Source organism: Martes martes, assembly GCF_963455335.1.
Source record: "Martes martes genome assembly, chromosome: 3".
Taxonomy (NCBI): Eukaryota; Metazoa; Chordata; class Mammalia; order Carnivora; family Mustelidae; genus Martes; species Martes martes.
The window spans coordinates 92919680-92936914 of NC_137890.1; the positions used below are offsets into that span (position 1 = coordinate 92919680).

A 17235-nucleotide genomic window follows, 5' to 3' on the forward strand; every position below is an offset into this window, starting at 1 on the left:
GCCCTGCCACCAGGATGGTCCCTTCCGCCAATGGGGGAGGGGAACTGGGGCAGATGGTGGCACCCCGGGAGGTAGCAGTCAGGTTTAACTTTCTCCCACCCCCAACTTGGGGCCACGGTGATTTGCGGCTCCTGTTATGAAGAGCCTTGGCTCCATAAAGGCAGGAAGGCCTGATGGCTGAGATGCTGATGCCTTCTCTCCCAGGCTTCATTCTGTTTTTTTATGAGTAAACATTTCTCGATAAAGACTTACTGTCTGCAGAGACCCCTTTATACCCCAAAGGTAAGGGTTTAAGTGGCCTTATAACTGCCGTTACTTATCTTTACAACAGCCGGAGAGAGCCTGCCTCAGTAACAGAAGCTTTCATTCCACTGTATATATTTTTAGTGACTGGTTATAAATCAGGCTCATCCCTGGGGCTCGGGGTCTGGGGTCTCCTCCATTCCAGAAGGCCAGTCTAGGAGGATCGTCCCTGATTCCCAGGACTTCCGGCGCTGTCAGGCCTCAAGAAGGCAGAACACGGGCCCTTATCTCTGATGACACAGCGAAGGGATCTTGGGGTCGCTTGGGCTTCTCTGAGCGGCAGCCTCTTTCCTGTCCTCTTGTGCTCTTCCCCCATCAAACTTAGTCTCTCAACACAGCATCTGAGAAACTCATCCCCATGAAGGCACTGATGTCTGGCAACAGCCAAGTTGTTTGCCTCAGCCTTGGAAGTACCCCTTGTAGCACACTCTGACACCCAGAGGGACACAGAAAAGGATGCCTAAACCCCCAGAAATTATGCCCTTTAAGCACCACCTCTGTCTCCCCAGAGCAGAGTCTCCTGTCCTCACGCCCTCCCCACTTTGGCTCATGCACGCCCAACTTCCGGTCCACAGCCCTGGTGGTTAGCTGAGGGCTTTTTCTGCCCCCAGAGCCCCATTTGTCCGACAACCGAACAGGCCGGAAGTGCCAGAGCAGCCCTCAAGCAAGGACTGACAGGGGCTGGTGGTGTTTGGACCCTGGCTCGCTTGCCCCTTGGGCGGAATGGATCACACGGGGTCCTGGAGTCTGCCCTTGGGGTAAAAGTGCAGTAGTTCTAGGTAGTAGCTGGCTTGCTATGGCGCCTTCCCTCTCCTGCCTCCCCTCCTCCATCCCCTCCCTACACCTCCAGATAGATCATGTGTGTTAGAATCCTCACTGTAGACACTCTAAGCATTGTAACTAGGATGCCCTGTGCGCAAGGAACCTCAAACCAGGGGCACAGTCTGAGGGTCAGGGAGGCTGGGGGTGACTCTCTGCTTAGGACAGGGTGGCCCCAGGCAGTGGTGGAGGTGGGGCTGGTGATGTGGTGAGGAGGAGGTTGTCCCCAAGAAAGGCAAGGCGCTGTGGGGGCCAGGGTGGGAGGGGGACTCCTGACGATGAAGGACCAGACACATCCATGCACATAAGACCACGGACAAGGGAATGAGCCAGCACACTTGTGAAGTGGGGGCCATCTGCCCCCTGGCAGCCGCCCGGCTGAGAAGTTCTAGCAAAAGCAGGACCAAGAGAGTCTCGGTCTGACCCTGGGCTGGGTTCTCTTCCTCCCCAGGACACACCCCAGCTGAGCGGGTCAGGCTGTTCTGGGTGTGCAGCTGGGCCGGTTCTGGGATGGGGGAGCTCAAGGACACACGGGCCGCATCTTCTAGGGGTGTCCATTCCGCCCCCACCTCTGCTGGGAAAAACTTTCAAAGGCCACTCTTGCCCCCTCTGCAGTCCCAAAGCAATGAAGTTCCTAGAATCAGGGCGGAGGGAAACACTGACTCTGTTTTTTGTTTCATTTGTGTTTTTTAAGATCCCAGAAGCTTCTGGTTCCTCTTCAGGGATACATGCACAAAACCATGTCTGACCACCCACAGCCCTGCCGAGACATTTGGTCAGCGTTAGTGACACCAACAGGAGAGAGGCAGAGTCTCACGTTCCGTGGCGCACAGAATTCTCCCGAACATTCCCACAGATGTCACTCAGGGCCTGGTGGCGGCCTCCTCAGGACCTCCCAGGGCTCCCATGGGATGACGGCTACCAAGGAACAGAGGGCCCATGTGTCTCTGAGTTCAGACACCCCAACGGAACAAGGCCACGTGTTCCCACACCTTCACTCAGGCCCGGCAATGAACGGCAAGAAGAACGGCCACGGCTTTCAGCCTCTACCTGACAGGGGACGCTCACCTCCATCACCATGCAAGAGTGGAGGATGGGACACACAGGTCCAGGTGAGGAGACAGGCCAGCTGGGCTAGACCTATGCGGGATGGCCTGGGAGGGAACATTCCAGAAAAAGGGAGAGAGGATAGGGAGATGGCTCAGAAACAGAAAGAACGGGTCCCCCAGGCTAGCACTGCAGTCGGTCCTTTCAGAGCCCCCACAGGGGCAGCACTGTGACGGGGCCTCTGCCTCAGTGCTGAGCTCAGCCCTACCAGGGAGGGCACGCCCGCCCCATGCGACACACCAAGGAGCTGTCCCTGTGCTCACAGCGCTCAGAATCCAGGTGTCTCCCCCATGGGCTCCACCCCAGCTGCTCCCGCGGCATCCCGACTTCCCCACACGGGGATGGCGGGGGAGTGCCCTGCCCCAGCTCATCAGCCTCTCCGCCCCCAGCAAGTGGTTTCCACCCTGCCTCATCAGCATTTCGGACAGACTCAGTGGTTTTCACAACCCTGGGAAATGCAGGCCAGCCCTGTCTCCCCAGCCGGGGGACCCAGACGACATTCTTCGCAGCATGGTCATTTCTCCGGGTACTTCCTGTCATGCCCGATTGGGCTATCAGTTCCAGAAGAAATGGACCATGTGTTGTCGGCTCAGAGCTATCGTGTGTGAGCGTCGGCCTGACATAGCTCGCATGGAGAAGAGTCTCCTTCTAGATGATGCTAACAACAGTCCAGGGCATCTAGGGGTTAGAACACAGCTCAGTATATGCGAAGCCCCAAAAAACATCTGTGAAAAGATGGAAAAGAGGCAGGGTAGGAGTGAGAGAGGAAGGTCTGAAAAGCAGAGAAATCCCTCAGAAGTCATCTGCATTTCTTCAGTGGGGATGGAATGCTTCACGTCACAGGATGTAAGTCAATCTCGCAGAAGAGTACGTTTATTCCATGTCCCTCCCCTGCTCAGAGCCTTTCCATGGCTCTCTACTGCCCATAGTCCAAATTTCCCTGCATGCATCCAAGGCTCCCCACAGCCACTCAAAGCTCCCTTTCCAACTACATCTCTCCTCCTACCTCTTTGTGTGATGCCTCCTCTCATGCAGGTGCTCTGGTCCCTACCCTGCCCCCTCACCCTCAGGCCTCTGCTCATGTCCCCTTCTCAGGGCCCTCTCCCACATGTCCCTCCTTCTTTAAGAAACCCTCCTTAACAGCACTACCCCTGGAACTTTCGGTCACTTCTCTAAGGCTCCCCCCGGTACTTCTCGAAACCTTCATGTTCCCCCATGGGGAGCTCAAAAGGACCAGGAGGGAAGGGAGAGAGGAGAGGGATGTCGCCCAAAGGAGGAGGTCTAGGGAAGAGAGGACCAGAGGAGTGAGGAGTGCTCCCTGCTTCTGAAGAGCCAGAGCCCTGACTCCATTCACTGGAGAGCGTCCACAGGTGCCCAAAGCCCCAAGGTATCCCCCTCCTTCAACTGGCTGAAGCAAGGAGGACATTTTTATTTGGCCAGCATCACAGGGAGCCCATTCTCCCTTGCCCAGTCCCTACCGGTCAGGGAGGCTGACCCTCCCCTTACCATCAAGTGTTCATAAGAGCACATGGCCAGGTCACAGTGACTGGCTCACAGGGTGCGGGGGGTCCAAGGCAGGACAATGAGAGCAGGCCCTGGACTTTTGCTAGAATCCCCTGGAAGGAGAGGCTGCCCCCAGGAGAGCTCAAGGTGCTAGGCCCACATTCCCCTGCAGCAGTTCTCGACACCTGGTAAGGAGAGGCCGCCTGCATGCCAAGCGAGGGGCAAGCTGGCCGGGAGGCTGGAGAGAAAGAGACAGTGTCCCCAAAAGCATCTCTGGAATCTCAAGTTCAGCTGGTTGTGGCTGCCCAGTTACAGAGCCCACGAGATCCATGTAAGCTTCGGAAGGCCTGAGTGGGTTTCTCTCCCTTGCAATTGAGCGTCCTGACTCGGTTTCCATCAGAGAAGAACCATCACTTCTGGCCGAGGTGCAGCTGTCTTCCTACAGCCTCACGCATCACAAATGCCGCTCTTGGGGCTTAGTATTAAGTCCGCTCTTGGGGCTTAGTATTAAGTCCGGCGTCAGCCCTTCCCCCCGTGGCCTCTGGCTGAGAGCCAGCCCCAGATGAGGCAGAGACTTGGGGAGAGGAAAAGGGGGCTCTGGAGCCACGGGCTGGGACTTGCTGAGGACAGGGTGGGGCTATGGGGTTGAGGAAGAGAGGACAGTGGAGGGAAGGAGCAAACCGGGGCCTCTGGGCCAGGACAGAGAAGGTGTGAGGGTGCAACCGCACCCCTCACGGTGCCGACCCTGGCCAGCAGTGCCACTTCCCAGGAGCCATGAGCTGCCTGGCACTCCCCCGCATCCACGCCCCAACACTGCTCTGAGGAGGGCTTGTATCATTCCTCGTGCACTGGGGACACCACTGCTGAGTTAAGGCCCACCCATCCTGGGTGCCTACCCCAGGGCTAGGTTTGGGAGTCCCAGGTCTACTTCTTACCGGACCTGTCACTTGGTCACTGTGCGGCCTTAGCTAACTGTTCCCTCTCTGGGCCTCAGTGGGCCACATGGCCCCTGAAGCTCCGAATTCTCAGAAGCACAGAAGAACCTGGCCCCCTCCAGCTGAGGGATATCACCCATCCCTGAGCCCTTCCCAGCAAAGCACCTGACTTCCAGCAGGACAGAGACCCGTGCCTCCCCACCCCAGGGGACTCATCTACCTGGAGTAGCAGGTGGGGCTGGCAGGGCACCCTGGCTTGCAGGCTGGCCAGCTCTCCTGGCCCTGCCTGACCCCGACGGCCCCTGCTGTGGCTGGGCCCGCAAAGCCTGCCACAATCAATTATTCAGAGACCGAGGGAGGACGGGGCCTGGTGATAAAGGACTGGAAGTTAGCTGGAGGCTGGTGCTCTTTCTAAAGTGATTTACTCAGCTCCCTCCAAACTCACACCCTTAATGTAATTATTTACTTTGTCATTAAACACCCTCCTTCCACTCCAATTATTTTTAGAGTTTCTGGAGCCTATAGAATTGGCTGGGGAGGCTGCTCATTGGCCAGGGGAACCGGGTTACGCCCTAAGGGACAGCGTGGCTCACGCAGCCTGGGGACAGGCGCCGGGGGTGCAGGCTGCGCTGGGCCTGCCCCTCATCCTCCCTAACCTCCTCCCTTCCCTCTCCCCCCATCCCTTCCTCCGCCCTTCCTTCCTCCCTCTCTCCCTCTCTTTTTGAAATAGAGATATAATTCACATACCATAAAATTCACCCTTCGAAAGTATACAATTCAGTGGTTTTTACTATATTCTCAGGGTTGTGCAACCGTCACAACAATGTAATTCTAGAACATTACATGATCCAGAAAGGAGCTCCACATCCATTAGCAGTCACTCCCCATTCCCTCCTGCCCTTTACTTTCTGCCTCTATAGATTTGCCTGTTTGGGACAGTTCACATAAATGGAGTCCTATGATACATGGCCCTCTGCGTCTGCCTGCTTTCACGGAGCGTAATGTCATCGAGATTCATACATGTGGAAGCACAGTTAGGTACTGCGTTCTTTTTTGTGGCTGAATCGTATTCCATGTGCGAATATGCTGCATTATCCGTTAGCTAGCTCATGGAACTCTGGGTTATTTCTGTTTGGGGGCTATTGTGAATCGTGTCACTGTGAACAGGAACACGAGTTTCGGTGTGGGTTGTGTACCTAAGAGCGAATGGCTGTCTCCTCTCTCCCTCTTCTTCTCCATCCCATCCTGGGCCCAGAGCTGGGGAAGCCAGGGCCTGGGATGTTGGCGCTATTGTGGGCCACTGGCAAGTTCCGCATGGGTCTGGCCACTGATGATACAACCAGGAGCCATCCAGGCCCTCTCAGGCAGGTGACACCACTGTCCCTTCACCCACGTGCCAGACCCTCATGCCCTACGCAGCTGGCCAGGGGGCTTCATCACCCTCATTTCACAGATGAGGTGAGGGAGGCCCATGGTCGTACTTGGATGTGAACCCATGCTTGCCTGCCTCTGACTGAAGGTACCCATTGCCTTCCTTTTCACCAACAAAGCCAGGAGAGATGTGACCCATGTGCCGACTCTGGGGACCACAAATGTGACAAGGGTCCCACCAGCATCCAGCCTCAGAACTTGCAGAGGGAGCAATGTGTGTCTTGGTCAATTTGCACCTCCCTTTCTAACCCTCTTCCCATGAGAACTCCCAAGTACCCCATGCCCTCAGGCTGTCACGGGGCAGGGGCCTGCACCTGGTAACCCAGGCCACACAGAGGGATCTAGAACAACATGGGCCTCTGCATACATCTGCAGCCAAGGCAACAGCTAAGGGGTGAATTTCAGGCAGAGTTGGGGAACACTTTCTTGTCCTGACAGCCCTCACACCACACAGGACCAGCTGCTTTGCCCCTCATGCAACGTCCCCTGGACGTTCCTTCATTTCCACAACAGTGGGGACTGAGGAAGTTGTAAAGACTGTACCTGATGTCCTCCACCCAGCCCCACACAAAACCCAAACTTTCCTCTCCAGGGTCACTACTCAAAATGGGGTGGAAACCAGACACAGAAACGACCCTCCTCAGGCCAAAGGCCTTGCTACCTGGTATGAGGGTTTCAGACTCTCCAGTCCCCACAAACACAAGTTGGCAATCCATGGCCATGGGAAGCAGGGCCAGCCAGGCCAGGTTCAGGGTCAGGGCCAAGGGCAGTTTCTCAAGCCAAGGCCCCTCCACCCCTCTCCTCCCTGTCTGCCCAAGAGAAGAGAGCAGCCGAACCTGCAGCATCATCCAAATAAGCCACGAGCAGCCAGAGCTGGGCTGGGTTGGGCCTCCAGCATCCACAGGACACAGACCCGGGAGAGGCCTCTGAACATGGTATCACGGGGCTTTCCAGTCCCAGGACAGCAGCTTGTGCTGGGGAACTGAGGAGCCAAGGGACCCCTTCCTTCCCCCAAGGGGCTGGAAGGGCCATTCTCAGCTCCCAGGGCCTTTGCACATGCTGCTTCTTGGGCTAGAAGGCCAATCCCTCTTGTACATCATGGGCAAGCGGCAACTCCTTGTAAAGATTCTGCTCAGGGGGCACCTGGGTGGCTCAATTGTTAAGTGTCTGCCTTCAGCTCAGGTCATGATCCCAGAGTCCTGGGATCGAGCCCAACATTGGGCTCCCTGCCCAGCGGGAAACCTGCTTCTCCCTCTCCCATTCCCCTGCTTGTGTTCCCTCTCTCGCTATGTCTCTGTCTGTTGAATAAATTAAAAAAAAAAAAAAAACTTAAAAAAAACAAAGATTCTGCTCAGACATCCGTGTGTTCATTTATCCATTCATTCATTTACCCACACTCAAATATTTATTGGATGCCTACGTGGTACTCTCAGCAATAGTTCTAGAAATACTCACACTAGCAACAACAGCAATAATCCTGAAAACACCAGCCTCTGTGTAGAGAATGCTCACTATATGCCAGGTACTATCAGAGCACCTTACACTGCTTTTCTGTAATCCTCGCCCTCAAAAGAGAAGTATTTTGTCCACTTTTAAGGTGAAGACCCTGGGGTTCAGATCAGCAAAGGATACGCAATCTCGATGGGGCAGAGCAAGGACTGGAGCCCCGTGTGTCCAAGCCTAAGCCTCGGCCCCCAGACCACGCTGGCCAGCCCAGAACTGGCTGTTCCATGTGCCATTCCCTGTGGCTTGCCTTAAGCCCTGCCCCACTTGAGAGCGTCACTGTGGTAACCTGTTCCCGACTAGGTGATCTGAGTGTGCAGCTGCTCCCTGTAGGCCCCTGGGTCAGAGGGGTCCCGCAGCTGCGGGCCATGTGCTTACCAGGGCCTTACTCAGACATCAGAGCCTTTTCAGGTCCCACGCCTTCCCTGAAGGATTCTGATCACTCCAGGCATCAGGTCCCGGCCACAGCCGTATTGTGAGTGGGGGTGCGTGGTTTTTCCACGGGGCCACACCTCCTGGGGACAGAGAATATGGCTTCTTGGACGTGTCCCCACCCTCACTCCTACCTGCCACCCCAGTGCTGGCACAGGCTTCCGAGGGCAGTGGTTCATTCAGAGGCACTCTTTTGCCTTCCTTGCCCATCAGCATGCATTCAAAGAGGCACCAACAGAGTCACGGGACCTCGGCCTGCATGGTCGAGTGGCACACATCCACGCAGGAGCCCCAGACACCCCCAGGCCTCACTCCCAAGCAGTCCTTCCCTGGTCCCACCAATCCCAGGTGCCACTGGCCATCCCTGCCCTGCCTGGCTGCCAGACCGAGGGACCCCTCCCCAGACTCCCTGTGTCCAGTCTCTCCTCCAAAGACCCCTCTCCCTGCAGGGAGCAATTTTGAGTGGACACTGACAACTTGGCAGGGCTCTGCCTTAAACCTCTGTGACTGGTGCCCTGAGGCATGGTGACGAGAGGAGAGGCTAGACATCCCACCTGCCACAGAGGCAGGAACCCCTCTCAGGTACAGTCTAGAGCTACATGGGCCAAATGCTCCCTCCCAAGCCCCTGCTCTCACACCAGGCCACTCTGCTGCCCGTTCTGCCCACCCTTGCCTCTTTGCACCTGGTGAAACCCTGCAATGGTGAAATCCTTCAATGCCCAGCTCTGAGGCTGCCTCCCCATGAAGCCTCCTGGATGGGACTGGTCACCATCTCCCAAGCATCCCCTTAGTTCCCTGTTCTCTGTCCCCCGCTGCCTTCAATCGGGAGCTCCCAAAGGACAGAAGTAGGGTTTCCACCTCACCCCATCTCAGATCGGTGTTCCGGAATTATCTGTAGGATGCACGCACGAGCTCAGGGAACCCAGAGGCACCCAGGCCACCTCTGGAAGGCCATGGGTCCCCCTCCTCTTCCAGGAGCCCCGCTTCCACCCCAAACACCCGGCCTGACTTCATTATCTTCAAAATGTTCCCAAGATCAGAGGCGGTTAGACCTGGCCACAAACATAAAATAAATTATCCCCCCACACCAATGATAAATGGTTCTATTAGCAAACCAGATTGTTAAACTCCGATATAACAGAACGCAGGAAACTGGGGCCCATCCATTCTCCCTCTGGCGCACACTGAGTTGTAAATAGGTTATTTTGTGTGTAAATAACACATTAAAACACAGCATTAGCTGTGTCTTTTGATAGAGAGGAAATTGTTACAAATAAATAATTCCGGACAGGAATGTAAAATAAGCCAGATTTAATAGTGCATGCCTGGTACAGCCGTGTTAAACATGACGAAAATGATAAACCCCAGAATATACTAATAGTAAACTATGCACTGACATCAAAGTAATGAGACTGTATTTTTTACCAAGCTTTAGAAATGCTAAAATTAGTTTTGACAGAACCAAACGTCAGAAAAATGTTTCCAACATAAACACCACCAATTGGGGAAGCTGGGATTTGGGACAGGACGGGGGGCAGGGCCTGGGAGCAGCTGAGTCCCATCCCATGGACAATTCCTGGCCCATTGGTTTCCGGTCCCAGGGGTGTCACCGGATGACCCTCTGTGTCCTCAGGTCTCTGGACCTTGGCTTCCACATCTGTAAAATGAACAGATCTGAACAAGATGATCTCTCAGGCTCCTCCCAGTTCTGTAATTGGAAATGGCTTTGAAGCTTTCCACAACTCTGCAATAGTTAAACATGCACAATGGACCACATGATGGAGATCGAGTCTGCCAGGCGTGGCCAAGGCCCCCGGGAGCAAACAGGAGCTGGAGCCACCAAGGACTGCCCTCAGGGGCTTCCATTCCCTGGGGGCAGATCTCACAGGCGCCAGCCAGAAACACACAACGGGGGTCTGAAGTGGAAATGTGTGTGCGTCAGCCTCTGAAACCAAGGGGGAAAGGCCAGTTGGGCTGGCAGAAGGCTCCAAGAGCACAGACCTGGGCTGGGCCTTGAATGCTGAGCCAAGGTGGGGCAGGGGTTGCTGTGTTGGCACCAAAGTAGGGCACCTGCTCTGATTTAGAAGGAGCTGTTTTGCTTGTTGTGTAAGGTTTATTTATTTTCAGAGAGGGAGGGGAAGAATCTGGAGCAGACATCCCCCTGAACATGGAGCCCGATATGGGGCTCGATCCCTTGACCCCGAGGTCATGACCTGAGCCGAAACCAAGAGTCAGGTGCTCAGCCGACAGGGCCATTTTGAGTGATGTTCAGAGAGACCTTTAAAAGAGCCTGAGGTCTCAGGGAGGCATGAGACCACGAGACGCAAGAGGAATGGACATTCACTTTCGTGTCACTAACATTTATTTTGTTGCTACGCAGACCCTCTGATGGTCATTCTCTAAACTCTCTTCCATTTCAGCTCCCCAGAGCCAGGTGTAGCGCCCATCACCACCTCCACTCTACGGACTTGAGAAAAGTTAGCTCCAGAGCACACGGCGAACAGCGGGGAGCTGGGAATAGCCCGGGTCCTTCCTACCCTATTCCGTTGGGGGCCGGAAGGAGTCTCTAACCCTCACCTCGGCCCCAGGGGCCCCGATCCTCCAGTGCAGCCCTGGCACATGGGACCAGGGTGTCATTAAGTCATTCAGAGGCTCCCCCCTCCCCCCACCCCGGAAAACACCCAGACCGGCGCACTGCATCCCACTTCCTGGGTGCAGGGAGCCGTTAGAGAGGACTGAACTCTGCTCTTGGACAAAGTCTGATGGGAACTGGCTGTTCCATGTGGCTGGGCCATTAAAACCAACTCCGCAACAGTGACAACAGCCATCCTAAAAATCACTTAAATAAGGATAATTGCCCACTTAGTCACACCTGAGCGAATCCTCCAGCCCAAGGCAGAAGTGTATGGCCCCCGAGGAGCCGTCCAGGTAGGCCGGGGAGGCCGGCCTGCTCAGCGAGCTGCAGAGGGCCTCTGGAGGGCCAAGGAGCAGGCAGGCCCAACTGATCCTGGCCCTTGGGGACCTCGGGGGCAGCAGGCCACACTAGCCCACTCGTATGCACATGGCACTACCGCATCAGACTCCCCTCCCTCCCCAATCATTTATCAGGTGTCTGCCCTGCTGGGGGGGCAGGGGAGGTCAACAAAAAATGCCGTGCCCCTAGGGCATCCTAGGAGGATGGCCCAGAAACAGAGAGAAGGCAAAGACACCAGGGACTCAGAGGCAGTTATAAATGACCGGGCACAGTAAGGTCCAGGTGACCTGGGTACATTTCCTTACCCTGGCATCTCAGCGAGAATGCTCAACACCTGGCTTGGTTACAGACCCTGGTATTTATGCAGTATTCCAAGACTGACAGGAATGGCTCACCTCTGGAAGAAAGTTTCGAAGAAGCCAGCAGGGCCAGTGAATTAGATGTAGGGGTGGCTGGGCAGTGGGGGGCACAGAAGTTCCCTGCAGCAAGGAGCCATGTGCCGAGAGTCACCTAGTCCTCAAGCCTGGTGGACAGGCAAGTCACTGCTCTGTCTGTGTGAACCAGCTGCACCCCCCGTTAGTGCACCCTCCTCTAGGGATACAATCCCTGCCTTAGACCAGCAGCACCCTGTGTCAACACACCTACCCCTGGGCCCTGGCTGCGGGATATTCCATTCCTGGAGGTCTGGAGTGGCCTGGGGATCTGCATTTATTACCACTGTCTCATGGGATGCTGGGGTTTGGCCAGATTCGGCAATCTCTGGTCTGACCCCACCCTCTAGCGTACACGGGAGAAGGCTGAGTGCGCAAGGCCAGCGACCCACTCAGGTCACCTACCCAGGACAGCCTGGGGTAATGGAGTAAAGCAGGACATCCACTCAGGCCCGATATCCAGCCCAGGGCTCCCTCCACCACTCTCGAGGAGGAAGACAGCACAGATCTGGTCTTCCTACCCCCTGTCCAGTCTCAACAAGTCAACTGGCAAGAGTCACCAGTGAAGGGAAAACTTTTTAAGTCAGACGGAGCCTCCAGGGCCTAGACAAGGAAAACTAGCAATTGTTCATAAAGCAGAGATTTAACTTGGGCCTCACACAGACCTCGCTTAGTGCCTGCCACTTTACAGTGTTGACGCAAGTAATTCTCACAATGCTGTGAGGTAGGGATCGTGACCGTGTCCATTTTGCAGATGTGGTAATGGAGGCTCAGATGCGCCCAAGGTTAGCAGAGCAGGGCCTTACCGCGGTGGTGTGGCTCTAGGGTCTGAGCTGTTTCCTACTGCTTCTCTGTGCCCCCTGGGAGAAGAGCAGCGATGGGAGCAGCCACTCCCTGTGAGGTACCCTGGGCCAGGCCAGCGTGAGCACATGCTGTCTCCTGTAACTGTCCCCGAGCAGCTCCACGTGCAGCTAGAACACAGAGGGCCCAACACTTAACGAGGGCATCAGAATCCCCACCTTGCTAGGCCCCACTCCCGGAAGCAGTACTCCTGGAGGCCTGGGCGGGGGGTATACCTAACTCCCAGGGATGCTCCTGCTGCTGGTGGGGGACCACACAGGGAGGACCCTGGTCCAGCACATGGCGGGCGCTCCATGACACTAAGATGGGGCCACTGTAGGCGCCTCACAGAGTTTCTAAAGCCTGTCTGGCTGTGTGACCTCAGGGACTTAGCAAAGCTCTCAGACCAAGACTCAGTTCCAAGTTTTATGGCTCCAGACTTTCCAGTTGTCCCAGCCCGGAGGCCTGGAGTAGCTGGGTCTCTGGTGCTCGGCCGAGGCACACAGACAGGTTCAGACATATTTTTGGAAAAGAAAACCCACTGTTGCAGAGGAAAATACGACAGTGTTTGGGCAGTTTTGGTGAAAAGCAATGAAAAACATCTGAATCAAATTGCCTTTAAAATTACGCCATTTTAAAAATTAAAGGGGAAAAAAGCTCTGGGCCAAAATGTGTTTTTAAAAAAGATTTACGGCCTCCAAAGCATTAACACCACAGTTCAAGAGGCTAGGAAAGGACCCACTGGCCTGGGCTTCCACTGTCTGCTCCCGCCAGACAGGTGATTCACGGAAGCTGCTCCCAGTCTGACCACAAGTCCTGTTTCGCCCTCTGCCACTGCCCTGGTCTGCCATGCATATGTGGGCTCAGAGAGGTAGCGACTCCAAGTGGCAACGCCTAGCTCCCAGCAGGTCCAGCCTCGTGATACCTAAGGGAGGTCAAGCAACAAGGACCAGGCAGCCCAGGTGACTTTTCAGGTCCCTCTGCAAGTAAGTCATGGCCCCAGATTTCAAAGAACTGGCCATCTGAAAGAGTGAAGGTGCAGTCAGCCTGTCGGACAGACGAGAGACTTGCTATGCCTGGTGTGGAGACTGGACAGGTACCATCGCGTCTCAGCGGACTGGGCTTTAAGGCCCAAATCACCCACCAACAGTCTAAAGTCACCATCGGAAAGCAAATACCAGTAAAGACTCTCACCGTGTTACAGGAAGGAGATGGAGCCTCAGACCTTAATCTCTGTTAAAGCAGCAGGTAACCCTGGGCAAGTCCCTTCCCTACCTCCTCTCAGTCTCATTTACAAAACGGAGAGGCTCTGAACACCCATGAAATAGATGTGCCTGTCACCTCAGCCTCGTGCCCAGCAGCTCCATGTGCGGGGAGACGTCCGACGACAGGCTCTGGCAAAAGACGGCAGGAGCACACAGCCCGGATTTGTAGGGTTTGCCAATCTTCCCGCCTTAACTACTCCCACTGTGGCCAACTTCTAGTTACCAACCTAACGTCAAGAGTGGCAGAAGTGGACAACATCTACATTCCATTCATACAAGTCAGCAGGGGCTGACTCTAGCCCACTGCTGCTCTCAGAGAAGTTACAGTCTCATAGAGGGTTCTAGAAGGCCAAAGGTCCTTAAGAACCAAAGGAATGAGCTTCCTGGAGGCACTGTCCATCACCCTGAGTCCTATCTGGGCGACCACCGCTAATGGTACTTCCAGGTAATCTAAAAGTTGTGACAGAGGTAAGACATGGTTTGTACCCTGCTTTTTTCACCTACTATTAGAACATAGGCACACCCTCCCACCACGTTATTATAAAGTCTTGATAAACATTTTCAGTGGCTGCATAATGTTTTATTCAACAAATGTTCCACAGTTTGATTCATCAGTCTCCTCTCCTGGAACACACAAGCTGAGTGTTTGTGGCTTATCACACATCAGTCCAGAGGATGGCTGAGTCTTGTCCGAGAATGTGGGAGCACCGTGGTGAGCGACCAGCCACCATGACAAAGGGACCAGATCCTACAAACTGGCAGGGCTGCGAGGTGTCCAGACATGTGTGTGGGGTGGAGAGAGGGGTAGCCTATATTCCAAGCCACCTTCTGACCGCTTGACCCAATGCCGCCCCATTCCTGGTTCCAGGGGCTGCGATCCTGCCACTGGGATTATATGGCTCATTATATGGGAATATATGAACATACCTCTTTAGGCAAAAATATTTCATTTCCTTGTGATTTTCCTACTGTGAAAAACCAGAAACCGCCTAAGCGTTTGGTGTCAGAAGACTGTCACAAGAACATGAAGACTGGAGGACATCTGGGCAAATGGGGCCCAGAATGGAAAAGGGCACAGCCCTGGGAATGTGGCTGCAATTAGGACCCAGGCCAGTCCCCTCTGGGCAGGACCACCAGGCCTCCCCCAACCCGCATCCATGGAACATGGTGTCATGATCCACCAGTACCGGTGCCCCGGTTCCAAGATACCCCGTTCCAAGGGAGAGGGGCGGTGAGGGGGGTCCACAGGGCTAGCTGCTCCTGATTCATGACTCATTTCAAAGACAGGTAGCAGCCACCCTCTGCTGGAAACACGTCTGCCAAGTGCTCCTCTGGGGCTGGGGAATGAGGGGACAAAGGCCTGCAGGGGTGGGCAGGGTCAGCATCCAATGGTGAGGGTGCGGGTGGGGAAGAGGGGTTGGATGCCTCCGTGGAACCACTGTCTCCCAAGCTATAGGCCTGCTGCCCGTTCTCCCAGATTGAGATCCCCTCCAGCATTCGCTGTTATTGCCCATTGGTGACAACCAGGTCTGACGCTAGCGGGGCTTCCCCCAATTACAGCCTAATCACTGTCTAATTACTGCCTAGGTCTGTTCTCTGCTGCTGCAGATGGTAGTAAATCTCCCTTTGTGGCAGTTCCCCAGCAGCTCATGGCTCGGGAGAGGCTGACCCAGGCCAAGGCAGGGAGAGCAGAGGGCTCAGGGGCAGGCCAGAGATGCACTGAGTCCCAGGCTTGCCAGAGTTGCCTCAGGCCACAGAGAGCCCTATGTCTGTTCATCAGGCAGAGAGGGACAGCTTGAGCAGTCCCCACAGGGCAGGGTTAGTCGTGGAGAAGGAACAGATCACATGCAGACATAGCCAGGCCTGGAACGAGCCAGCCCGGGGACCAGGCCACCGGGCCTCCCACTCTCAGCCTCCCCTGCCCGTTCCTCCCTGCCCTCTTCTCCTGACACTACCCTGCCGTGGGGAGCCCCCCTTGGGCTTTGGCTCCTTCCTCCACCGCAGCTGGTAGCAGAGGGAGGGACAGGGGTCCAGGGACAACATCCTGGTAGGGAGGCCAAAGGCCCACCTCCCCATGGGAGCAAGAAGCTTGGGCTCCTTCTCCCTCTCCTTACTTGGGCCCCAGGGCCTGATAATAGCCTCCAACTGAGAATCATGGGCGGGGATGAGGGGTGGGATAAAAACAAATGTGGTAACACCAACCCAGAGGTCCTCCAGTTCACTCCTGGAAACACCGGCTCCCTCCTCCCGCTCCCAGCGTCTGCCTATACGCTCCAGCCCCCAGCTGCACCAGGAGCGGACCAGGAACACCAGCCTCACCTGAGTTCCGGTGGGAAACGCAGAAACCCCGCCCCGCCTGCCCGACAGGCTCAACTGGGCTCGGCACTGGGGCAAGCCCCGCCCCCGCCGCATGTGTGAGCGCACCAGAGCATGAGAAGCCCCGCCCATGCCTGCACGCCAGGGGCCATGAGGGCGTCTCTGCCCCCGGTTGCTCCCTGAGCTGTGCCTGAGCGGCAGGAGCAACAGGCCATGACTAAATGCACTTGAATAAAAAGGGAAAGAAAAGAAATCTCAGACTCTCCACTCCTCAGAGACAGAAATAGTTCTGAGGCCTCCAGATGGACTACGCGCACGCAAGGGGAGGTCTCGCCTTCCCGCCAAACTTTCCCGACGGGATGCTGGCACGGACCAGTGGAAACCAGAGACTATTTCTCTTCGGGGCAGTAAATGAGAGGCTGTGGCTCGTGGAGTCCTTCTGTTATAATTAAGTTGGCCAGAAATTCACCTAAGGATACTAAATTCCGTACCTGACCCTCTAATTACAGCCAGAAGGGATCAGGAGACAATTACTTTCCAAAATAGTCCCTGGTGGGCCAAAGGCCAGGAGCCGTGTCTCTGGCACATCTCGAATGTGCCAAGCGAACGCACCTGGGGCCGCCCGGCAGATTGAGGGCGGCCAGACGCCCCCTCCCCCCAGAAACCTGCTGGCGAACATCACTGGGCCTGGGATCCCCAGGAGCGAGGGTGGGGGTGGGGGTGGGTTGGGGGGGCGCCCTCCTCTTCGCCCCCCATAAACCCAGCATGCCTGCCCGATGACATCGGCCACCCGTCTAATTAAATCCTAACGGGCTAATGAAAAACACGTCTGCTGCCCGCCAAGCGTACCTCCGTGGGCAGCTACTGCCGCGGCCGCGGCCACTGCGAGAGCAGAAGCCTTCCTGCCCGGGTCGGGGAAAGCAGCACCCTCCAGGCTCCCACTTTTGGCGTCCTTCTTCTCCGTGGCAGTGACTGAGGCCGACGTCTCCATCTTAGCCGCTCATAGTCCTGGGTAACAGCCCTGGAGGAAAAGACAAAGACGTTCACCAACATGGACTGCCCCCAGACCCAGCCGGGATCCGACGACCCAGATTCCCGGCCTACGCCCACCACCGAAGCAGCCCACTTAATTCTCTTCTAATTGGGAAGGAGGGTTTAATTAATTTTGAGAATTATTAGTTCTGAGATTCATCTGGTCTTCTTGGGAACAACCTCACGGACACCAGCCAAGCGCCTTCATTGCCCTCTACCCCAGATTTTTAAGATCTGAGCCCCAAGATCGAAGAGCCCATAGTGGCGAGGAGCAAGGACCACTTGGAGAAATGAAGTCCGAAGAAACGGCCTCCAAGGCGGGACTGCAGGAAAATAAGAATGAA

The 17235-nt window shown here is 55.6% G+C and overlaps 1 protein-coding gene across 1 annotated transcript in view; it reads right to left on the reverse strand.

Annotated features, from left to right (window-relative positions):
• GLI2 (GLI family zinc finger 2) overlaps positions 1-17235 on the reverse strand; it is a 243339-nt gene that overhangs the window by 162838 nt on the left and 63266 nt on the right. The window contains exon 2 of the mRNA XM_080799469.1: positions 16709-16880. Within this exon, the coding sequence (XP_080655595.1) occupies positions 16709-16850 (142 nt within the window). The 5' untranslated portion in view covers positions 16851-16880. The remainder of the gene's footprint in view (positions 1-16708; positions 16881-17235) is intronic.